This window comes from Knufia obscura, assembly GCF_036327395.1.
Source record: "Knufia obscura strain CCFEE 5817 isolate CBS 148926 chromosome Unknown scaffold_18, whole genome shotgun sequence".
NCBI classification, from domain to species: Eukaryota; Fungi; Ascomycota; class Eurotiomycetes; order Chaetothyriales; family Trichomeriaceae; genus Knufia; species Knufia obscura.
Window position 1 is genome coordinate 321,151 of NW_027042704.1, and position 11,463 is coordinate 332,613.

Here is an 11,463-nt window from a genome sequence, read left to right on the forward strand (position 1 = left end):
CTCTTTCTCGGTTGTTCTCAACCTCGAACGTTTCTTCCTTGCCCTTGCTCTGTCTCGTGTATACTCTACATAGCTTGTATGAGCTTGAGGCATTCTTACTTGCTCGCATCGGTCTCCAACATGCCTTTGCGCCAGGCCAGACGGCAGAGATGGGCGAAAAGGCCATCTTTAAAAGGACAAGCGGTCCTAGACGCACGAACCATGAACACGGTGCGATACGTCCTACCAAAGAGAAAAGGTAGCACTTGGCGAAAGAACAAAAGACCTGATGTGTGTAGATTTCCGCATGTGCTTTGTCGTATACACAATTGACGTGAAACAGGAAGTAACGCGGACGTCGAGGTCAACCTCAGACTCACTAGAAGGTTCGCATACGACAGAGCAGCAGTCGACGTGCGATACTACCCCTTTAGTAGCTAATAGCTGCATACTGACTCTCGCCGAGTGGTCGCCGGACCGAAATGGTACGACAACCGACATGTTCGATCCAGCTTCATTCTTACAACCCTGAGTATGGCAACAACGACATTGCCCACGCCGGACAAGCATGCTGAATAAGCATGCGAGCTGAAGGACCTCGGGCGAATTTTTGCAGCAAGACATTTGTGACTTGTGGAGTCACGAATGTCAGCACGCTACTGGAAGGTGCTGGATCGAATCAAGGATTGATTCGAAACGGGCTTGACGGTGGCAATTCACGTTGAGCCCGAGGTCACCAAGAATTGGTTGGAGCGTATGCGACACTTGCTGTCGACATCTGTGTATTCTTGCCTCACGATACGAGATGTTATCCCTGGCATTGTGAGTAATGTACGTGAACATCACGACTGCTCCCAATCGCCCTGAACCGTGGGATCTGCCATCATCTTGCCGCTTGTTGCGGCCATCAGTATCCAGCGTTGGCCTGAGAAGGCAGCCGAGGATCCGGTGCCATCTTTCGTTCTACCACCCTCACTTTATCATCACGACTCTGCAATGCTCGAGGATCTTCGTACTGAGTCCTGGTTGTAACAGGCTCCCTCCCGAAGCAAAATTCGAGCTATTCGCTCGGGCGGAGAGATTGATGACGACGATGTGAGTAGCCTTATTTTAGAATGGCATTTCTGCTTACTCTGACACAGATTTCTCCCGAGCAAGGAGCCACCTCGATCCCCAGACCCTCAAGTCCAGCTGTTCAGACCTCAAGCCTTCCTGCTTGCAGAAAGATATGCAACGAGTACATCGGAGTGGCACACTGGACTCGAAGCGTTTCTTAGCCGAATGAGATCGGCCACTGAGGTCATGGACATAATGATGCATGTTGCACGTGCGAAGCAACATCTTTTCCAGATACAGCAGATTGTTCCTGGTGTAAGGATCGAGGACTGCTTGCATGGCCTGGACCTCTACCAGCAAGAGCTGCGGTATCTGCTTGGCAAGATTGAGCATCGCCCTTCGTCACATGGCTGTATGTTGGTGTCAACAAGTGCCATCGAGGCCACGAACTGCGCTTCCAGAGAACAAGACAGTAGGCTTTTAGGTTCTGCTGCAGATATGCTTTCCGTCAGCCGTGAACAGGTCCAAAGTTCAAAAATGTCGTCAGATGGGCTTTCGTCCGGCGAGACGTACGCTCTTTGCGAGGCGAGCTCGACCCTCCAGGGCAGGCTATGGATTGGACAGTGCGTGGACTCTTTCGACACATTCGTGCTCGGCTACGCTATACTTCTATCTGTGCAACCGGATTGCAGTGCATAAGAGCACGAACGCTGTAGGACCTCTTTATTACCATAGTCGTGAAGTAGTCATGGAAGAAAGGATGATTCGTTACTTTGACATTCTCTTGATCACACTCATGCCCGAATAACCGTACCGTGTAAGTTACATACGTCCACCAGAAGACTAGTTCGTGGGCAAGCATTTTGGAGGAAGAACACGAGCAGCTCGGAAGCATGTACGGCGAAGTTCTTTACCGCTACGTTCGTGAGGGTTCTCTTCAAGCTCGACCTGCTCTTCCCGCTTCGAACCGGAGCAGTCAGTTGTACTCCCGGTCATTCGTCTACCGGCAGACCTCTCTCTTACAGCCTTCGCAGAACTCTCTCTTGTGCGGCATACCTCCCTTGGAGGCATAGTATCGCTGCTCCATTCGAACGCCCGCCCACTTCTGGATCCTGTATGCAACTCGGTCGACATAGGATCGCTCGTCCAACGTCAAAGTGCCTAGCAGGTCGCAGCTCTTGCACCGCTGGTTGAACACTTCCGCGTTGTACCCGTTCTCGGCATACCCTCGTATCAGTATAGCCACCTTCTTGCTGCCCCAGCCATGCGTGGAATAGGCCCGGTTCGTGCATCGGAACTTCCCCATAACGTGGGTGATATATTCATTGTGACACTTTTCGTCCTCGTCGTTCTCACAGAACCATGTGGACTCGATTCTCTCGCAGACTGCCTTGACAACGTCCTGATGGAGCAAGGGGAACATGAAAGAAGTCCTCGTCTCGCCCTTGAATTTGGAAAACTTCTTCCTCGCCATTCTGGTTGCTGTAGCTTCCGTGTCCGGACTGGACGTACGATACAATCAGGGTGTACATATATCCAGCGCTGGAAATGGTGACTGGCTCAGTATAAACGTACTCCATCGCGTAAAAGTCACAAGAGGAGACAGCAAGCGGCATCCCTAGGTTAAGAACAACGTCGGCAGTGGCTGGGCACGTCCCCAGCCAATCCACTATTTCAAGCATTCCACAATGCAGTTGAGCTGCAGTCGTTGTTGCAGGGATGATGATCCCTACCAATTGTGCGGCGACACGTCTGCTGCAGCCTGTGTGACCTGCGGCTAAGCTTGAGCACTTATTCTGTTCTATCTAGACTAGGACCATGTTACTTTGTAAGCAAGCTATTATGGTCTTGCTGTCGTGCCTCCGTGGAACGCGACAAGACGGGATATAATGACCAGAACAATCTCGCAGTGAGGCCCTAGCAGATAATCTAAGTGTCTTACGCTTTTAGAAATTGTCCACTTCCAGTTGGCTGTGAGGTTGCTCTCCACTGAGGACTCAAGTTCGAAGCATGAGTATGCTCCGGTGTCTGTCGAAAAGAAACCTCCCACCTTCGAGCGTCAGAGAGCCATGTTTACGTGATTGTTGACTTCTTGGACCTATAGGGGGCAGTAATGGCGAAAGGGCTAAGACTACCACGTGATATGCGACAAACATTCACGTGCATGTCACGTGTATCAGGATCTGGAGTTGGATTGGCTTTCTTGTGCAACTATTGTCACATTTCTCGATACTAGTAACCCGACCATAAAGCATTGTGAGTATTGTTGCCAGGCTTTAAGGACCATTAAGAAACCCAACCCCAGCACGGATGTGTCATCTAGACAACCCTTTGACGACGACGACTTCTCTGATAACGTGCACGTTGTCGATGTATAGATGCTCTCGTCTAAACCCTAAAGCGTATATAATAATGCCGGGACTAATCTAGCTAGCGTACTTCTGTATCTAGTATTCCTCTTACGCAGCTAGAAAAGGGTTCTGATAAAACCCGAAGTAGTGCTTATACTCGACCCGTAAACACTAGTATCTATAGACCACGACTACTATAGGGAAAATAACACCTAGTATAGCACGAAGAACACGATTAGTGGTGACGGCGCGCTATTTCTACTTACTCTCTGTGATCGGACGATAGTCCCTTTACTAAAAGTAAGCGACGAAGCTTTCTTCGGCCTAGCGCGCCCTTAATTAAGGAATAGATAGAACTAATTATAGCTAGTTATTTACAAGCGAATAAATAGGTAAGTTAAGGTAGACTAAGACTACTAGATAATCTAGGCCTATACGAAGACTCGCCTAAGTATTAGGTAAACGATTATTAACGACCGGGTTCTTTCACGATAGATCCCTTCCTCAGGTTTAGTTTCTAACTGTTATCGTTTACGTATACTTGATTATATCGCTATATTAAGTACAACAAATTACCAGCGAGGTAAGATAATTAAGTTATTAAACCTATACGAACTCCGCGATAAGCTAGACCATGGACCGTCGATAGGTTCAGTATAGTACTAAAGGATATGTATATAAACAGTAACCACATCCCACTAGTCTTCAATATCCCCAGTAACCGCTAGCCCCAAGGCCCCTATTACTAGGATCGTGGATACATTCAAGCATCAAGTCAGCTGACAAAGCAACATTCGCAGCCCATTACTGCGGATCAGCAGGGACTTCGAACGACGCCTCGTCTAGCTAGATATACGTACACTGACAAGACTCCAAGTATCGCAGCTGATAAGCCACCAAATGAATCCGCAACTCGGAATAGTCTTAGGCTAGTTAGGTAAGAGCAGTCCGTTTAAGATGGTCCATGGTCGTGTCGAACCTCGGGCCGCTCTTACCTAAGGCTTTAGTCCAGCTTAGAGCATTAGTACAATCTAAACACCTCTAGAACAGGGGGTATATCTTACGTTATTTCGCTAATTTCCGTGCCTAGAGCTAATGTTGCTCCTGCACCAAAGGCGTTCTCGAGATTGCGATAGTAGGAACCACGTTCCATTATCGTAATAACAGTCTTTTCTACCACGGTCTGCTTCACCGACAACAGCTGAGAGCTATTGAGGGCGGCCGTGATTGCTCCCACCGGCAACGACTGGTGCCGAGATCGGTACTCAGCTAGCAGAACGCAGGCACACCGCTAAACCATACGCGACTACTTATCACTGCGGTCTCTGGCGATAAAATAGCCCACGATCTGAGCCTCAGGTACCAATTAGCTTAAGTTCGGTACGGTTGATGTCTGCCAGAATAGAGTAGCGTTACTGAGCCATCGTTGATGATTTCGCACCAGCTCTACCACCGTATCCTCCTCCGGGCCTCGGTAGCGCGCAAGAGGTCCATACACACCAGACTCACGCTGACTTCGAAGAGCAACGGTAAGAGAGACTTTGTCGCGCAACTCGTCGTCGGATTACAAAACACTACGAACCGAACGCAATATCGTCATTAAAACAAGAACATTCTATAGATCTTCAGCGAAAGTAACCTCTATCCGACTGTGCTTACCTAGCTTTTATCTTCTATCAGCCAATCGTTGATCTCGAAAGGCCGCTCTATCTCGTGCCAAATATCCCATAGTGTTTAAGCATTATTGCACGTTCTAGAGAACCTTCTTATACTCTAAATGAAAGCAACATTGACTAAAGACGAACAGCTGTTACACCGTCTGTGTAGAACATCACGTCGAGACAGGAAAGCAAAGAATCGTCTCGAGGGCTTTAAGTGGATTCAAGGCCAGATGATTAAGCCGGCCTCTGGTAACTATGGACATAGGCTTTGCACGCTAAATCACAGAAACGCAAATTAGCGCCCTTACCCGCGGAAGAATAATGGTTATGCCCCACCATCTGAAACGTCCTCCGTTTCTGCTCGACCGCAAACTATCCCACACGTATGATTCGACTTGTCGACAACTGGACAACCCAGGCGCTGATTTGTTGTTTGTCTTGTGGTATGTTCGGGTCGTGTGGTGTGTTGGAAGTGATGACGTCGTGTATCTTTCCCTTAGGCCAAGTAGGGACTCAGAGAGGCCCATGCGGACATGCGGTAACTGTTCGCGAGCGCTAAAGGTGCTGGGATTCAACACAATTGTATATTGCACAATACTCTCTGTCGATTGCGCGAAGTACGTGGTAACGAAGTCGATCCCTCAGTGATCCAGCTCAGCTCTGTCAAGCTGTCCTACGACACCACCGACTCGCCGAGGTCTTTTAGCAAGAACAGCTCTGATGGTCCTAGCAGGCGATAACTACATCTATTTCACTAGTGGTCAAGCATCGACCAGATGATCAATTGTCAAGCAATGTTGTATGAGCACAAGTTCGAGTCGGAACGCATGTGACACGAAAAGGGGTGGAATCCATCCCGGGCACAGTCCCTTAGGCAAACAAGCATCGCAGCGCTCATGGTGGGACAGGAAGCATCCACCTTTACGCAGCACCGCGGTTTAGCTCTGTGCGTGCTCACGAGGACAACATTGTCATCAGCTGATGGCCAGTCTACATAAAGTGTCGACGCCCGGTGACCTGGTGTTCACGGCACTATAAAGACATGTGCACCATTCGATATCCAGTCTCACTGACATAGGAACGCTTCCGTCAACATGTCGATTTTCACAGACTCCACCAATGATGCGCCTATGAGTTCCATCTGTGATGTTGGTTGCGAGCAGTCGGACATGGACACTTCCAGTTCGGAGGTCAGCTCCGATGCCACTCCACCCAAGGACTACTGGTTCGGCCGAAAGTATTTTGAGTGTGTCTTAGCACAACACATACTGCAAGGCTCGCGCCTTCATGAGAGCGTAGCGCAGATCGATGTAAGTGTACAGTTCAGGACGTAACGTCAGCTTACCTTGCTTCCAGTCACAACTGGAGGGGGCAATTCAGAGTTTCCCGTATGTTCAAAGCCTGACAGAGCTGAGATCACAAGGTCTCGAACCACTTCTCCCGGTTCTCGATACTGATCCCGAGCATGGAGCCTATCGCCTGATGATGTTCTGCATCGGCGCGGTCGTTCGTAATGGGGATCGAAAGCAGAAGGCGGCTCTTCTAAGTGTGCTGCGTCAGTACAAAGTCAAGCCAGACCGGCCGAGTTCCTTCTGGTCTCCTGCCGGCAATGCTCGCGAGGGTGTCAGTGGACGAAAGCATGCGCATAAGATGGAGCAATTTGTTGATGACACAAACGTAACTACCCTGGATTTGGGCCGTTATGCGACCGCTCTGAAGGAGTACGGCGACAAGCACGAATTCGTGCCAACCTACCACGTTATGGAAATGTGCAGGGTTCCGCCCCGTTTTCGGGCCATTGTCACGGTTGACGGGTCTGTGTATGTGGGTACCGCGAAGACCAAGAAACAGGCTCGCCATGAGGCGGCTCGAGAGGCCTGTCTCGAGATGGAGATCGATGCCTGATGGAGAGCACCATATGCGATATGTAGACTTAGCAGTGGTTTCGAATTCATTATGCACGGCATCTGCTGTCCATACATTTAGATGTGCACATCTTCTCTTTGTGGTGATCTGCATTTGACTATGCGTCAGCTGCACTACAAGGTCGCATGACTATGGTGAAGATGGCCGACTGGGGAATCTACATAATTGCCTTGTCCGCACTGCATAGAGCACCCGCTTAGACAACCTGTCCTTTTCTGTTCAGTCCTGTTTGTATGTCTGCCGCCTCACCAGCATGACCTGCGTACAGCCTCTTCCGTCGCATACGATGCACAAAAGCATGACACAGCGTCTCGACGATAATGTGATCACCTTGAGTATGCTCGGAACGGTGTCGTCGGCACAAAGAAGTCAAAATGGCAGTCGAGGCTCGCTCTCAGAAATCGAAAACAAGTGGTGCTGTGTGTTAGACGAGTTGTCCTGGTTGTGCGACTATCGGACCGGTGGGAAGAGCGTCACGTCTGTTGCTGCGCAAGTCACCACCACAGGCCTTGTGTTCTGGTTCGCCAACAACAGGGGTCCTCAACCGCTCGTCAAGCGACATCTCAAATGGATTTTACAAGAGCTTCGATCGATGGCGGTCAACGACCAGGGTGGTAGCAAAGAAACACTGTGGAGGCTCTTCAGGAAGTCGCTCGTATTCAGTCGCCGACGTGTCGAGTCCTACTGGGCAAAGCTGTATTCACTACTGGAACATGTCGCTTCTAGTACGGAGAAGCAGAAAGGTATGTTTTACGGCGATAGCTTACCCAGCCAGTATCACTGATGCTCTGTCGCTGAACTAGATCCATTGTTAGCCAAATATCTTGGGCAATTGATCGCGCTGCGTGACGATCACGAGAAGTTGTGTTTGTTAGCTTTCGAACTCCGAAAAAGTCCGTCATTGGTCCGACTGAGGCAACGCTTGCAAGAATTTCAGCCGTATCCCTTATGGCGAGCCATTCGACACTATGTGGGCCGCCTCGGCTCGTGGTGGAGCGCATGCTCGACTCTGGTTTCTGCAGTCCAGCTCAATCGCACGACCTTCTTAAGTACCCACGTCCGACCAATTCCTGATAGGTCGAGCGTAGTCACCGGCCCGTTGAATGACATCAACGGTTGTGTACACTCACCACCCGCGTTGAGTACACAAGAAGTAGAGGACCCACGACCATCGTCAGCCCACATACCACTGGTACGGGAGCAGAGTGCCAGCACAGCAACGGAATTTGCGTCCAGGCTCGAGCGTAGGCGGCGTGACGCATACGTCCACGCAGAACTGCTGGTCCTGAACCATTTTTATCAACACAACCTCACTTTTGCCGATGGTATTAAGTACGTTGGCTGTAGCAAGCTGTCTTGCTACTGCTGTCACGTCTACATGCAACTACATCCATGGGCGGTTCTGTCTCGCCCCTGTCATGGAAATACGTGGGCGCGATGGGCCATGCCGGTCTTGTACGCGAAACCAAGTGGTCAAGATCCGGAAAGAAACGTACAACTCTTAGCCGAAATGATCCGCTGGACGCAACACGAAATCGAAAACAGCAGCGTCGCGCGTCCGGATGTCAAACAATTCGAGTCGACCACGGGTCTCAGCGTCCCAACCAAGTCTACCGAGATTTAGTCGCGACCGATATAACAAGAACCAGGCTGCTTGATGTGTTACGCAAACCCGCGGAATGTCATTGAGAATGATCGATCCCCTCTGCGCTTTGCCTAACGGGATATCGTCAAGCGCTTCACATGCTGCACGTCAGGAGATTGCCTGGTATGGTCCTATAGCGCCCACAAAACGTACCGATGCTGTCGTTGTCGATGCTCCTGCTGATGCTCTTACCAACTGCGCAGATCTTTGCCCGTTTGGTGACAATAGTTGTCCTCGAGTCACAGATCGTGAAAGCTAGACTTTCACATGATAATTTAATCGAACTTTTCAGGAATCATCACCCCAGAATACTCCATGGGCCCTTCCGTAGTCGTTGAGACTTCCAGAAGGCGTACGGACTCGACGACACAAGCGAGGACATGGAGGACGGCGATGGTGTTCTCAAAGCAATGTTCCCCTCAGTCGGTCATGTTGAGCCTGCGCAGGAATTGTCGCAGCTCACGTTCTTCTCAGCATCAGTGTCGTAACACTTAAGCATCGCAAGAGTACTGTAGATATCCACTCTGTGCGGCTGATCGAGCGCTGCATGCGTAATTCCACAACATCGTCTCCGTGCCGCAGGGGATTAGGCAGGACTGCGTATGCGGACAGCTTTTGCGGGGGTGGGTCATATGCTTAGTTCGTTCTGGAAGAAGCCTATATCCTTTCGAGCCTTTTCATTGTTCCCTTTCGCCAGTAACATGCGATCGGCGAGAAGATGATTCCGACGTCAATATCGTTCGAGGAAGTCCCGGGAGATACAACCAACCAGATTCGCTCGCGAAATGATGTCCTTGATCGGCAGGTCACACCAGCTCTCCTATCTTCCCACCACTTTCGTCATCGTCGAATGGTTCCGATGTCTTCCTGAGAAGCGAGGAGATCCGACAGTACAAGGGTCATGATGCGAATCTTGGTGAGATAGCGCTCGACCGATCTGAGTCCGGTGCGCAACTGCCGCGAGAACAGCAGTGTTGCACCACGGATGTTTCCAGGACATCCCGTGCTGGTCTTCCAGCAATCGGGGGCGTGATGAGTGGCGAGGATGGAAGGCATGTTCTGAAGCTGGACAAGTACATTATGCAGACGGTTGCAGACTGTCGTTGGTACTGATACGACAGGGTGGACGTCCTCGACCATGCGCCAGTCTACTGTCTCGTCCTCCATGCCGAGAACAATCTTGTCTCGGATGATGTCGATGCAATGCTGCGAATGCATCAACCATCTTCTCAAGACCGTGAGGCTGATCCTGACGCTGTCAATGACGGTGAGAGAAGCTCGTCGATCACGGAGACGAGCCCGATCCCGCTCCAGCATGTCGAGGACAGGATGGAGGTTCCGTTCGATCGTGCGGAAATGAGCACGAACCAGGCCGTCGTCACGATCGACCATTGCGTCTGTTTCCTCATAGCCCACGGACTGACTGTCGGTGGACTCACATACGAGATGGGCGTGAGAGATGACCATAGACGACGACGACCGCCGTACATGCATTGGACGGTACCGACATGGCTCACGTCTCCGCAAGCATTCGTTGTTCATTTGCTTCTAGCAAAGAGTGGTTGTGCTTGTTGTGCGACATCGAGATATGGCGGCAAGCTGGCCGTGTGAGGGTCATCCACCATGTGCCAATCCCAATAGTTTGTGAACATGAAATACAGGTGGGCTCTTGACACCCCATTGAATATAGATCACACCACAAGCGTCAGGTGGTGGGGAGGAGGAGCTGCGGAGAACGGAGGTCGAAAAATGGCACCAATGTGGGCGTACTTGAGGCCGATGAGCGACCTTCACTTTCGGTGGTGGTGCTCATCATGTCCCCACCACGGCCCTCAGAACGGTCGCAGCAACGACGAAACACGCTAGTGCAGGCCACGAGGTGGTCCGCCACGCTACAGATACTGCTGCCACTACAACAAGAGGCAGGATTCATGCATGTAATGTCCACCCCGCCTCGGTCTTGTCGACCTGCTCGTCCACGAGAAATCATGGATGCGGAAGACAGGTGTCCCACCCGGTCACCAGATGACGAGGGCGGCATGCCGGTCTGCAAACTCCTTTGCTCCCTCGCAAACTGGCGTTTCTCCTGAGAACGAGTTAGCATTCAATAAGGCTGCCACTCGTGTTCGAGGTCATGAGCAGGTCCTCTCGCCCTCAGTCTTCCTCGCTAAGCAATGTTGCTGTCAGCGAGATGCTCCACCGCCCAGCGGATGAGAGCCTTTCTTACACCTTCGCGGCTACCTCTCGTCAGCAACTTTGTCACTTAAAAAAGCAATGTCTCTCTCTTGCAAAGTCACGGCTGAATCTAGATCTAGGGATTTGCCTGTTCATCGTAGAGTGGTGTTCACATAGCAGCAAAGCATTGCCCCTTTGTAGTCGCCCTACCCAGTGCTTCCTCCACCGACAATGACATTCCTATACAACTGCGTGGGCATTGGTCAGGGTCAAACCGATTGCCCCGCCGGTAGTCTTGCCGCGCTCAGGGCCGCAGAGGAAGGGCGCAGTGGAGTTGTGCCTGCTGGTGGTAGTGCTACTTCATGTGAGTGGAGCATCATTGGCTTGATATTCGTCTGCCAATGAACAAATGCATCTGCATAGTCGTGATGAATTGTACGACAGATCTTCGAGGCGAATACACGTACAGGTGACCAGAAAGCTTATTCCGGTCATATGTGGAAGTGTGACACTGATAGATGGCATGGAGTGTTAAGCATCCCACATGAGGAAAACAGAGAATGGATACTATGTAACAGCCGCTTATCCCAAGGTCGGAGACAACAACCACATCTCGAAGCCCAACATTGCGACCTCGGAGTACCTTCTTCTCACGAAAGTCGTGCAGATG

General features: G+C 50.8%; 2 protein-coding genes across 2 annotated transcripts; one reads left to right on the top strand and one right to left on the bottom strand.

The window, feature by feature from the left end:
• Positions 1-2,035: 2,035 nt before the first annotated feature.
• On the bottom strand, positions 2,036-2,509 carry PMZ80_010585 (uncharacterized protein; the record flags this gene model as incomplete). Its single annotated transcript, XM_064878974.1, has 1 exon — positions 2,036-2,509. The coding sequence occupies one exon, from the start codon at positions 2,507-2,509 to the stop codon at positions 2,036-2,038; it is 474 nt and encodes a 157-aa protein (XP_064725375.1).
• Positions 2,510-6,141: 3,632 nt separating this feature from the next.
• Positions 6,142-6,952, top strand: PMZ80_010586 (uncharacterized protein; the record flags this gene model as incomplete). Its single annotated transcript, XM_064878975.1, has 2 exons — positions 6,142-6,357; positions 6,404-6,952. The coding sequence occupies 2 exons, from the start codon at positions 6,142-6,144 to the stop codon at positions 6,950-6,952; spliced, it is 765 nt and encodes a 254-aa protein (XP_064725376.1).
• Positions 6,953-11,463: the final 4,511 nt, after the last annotated feature.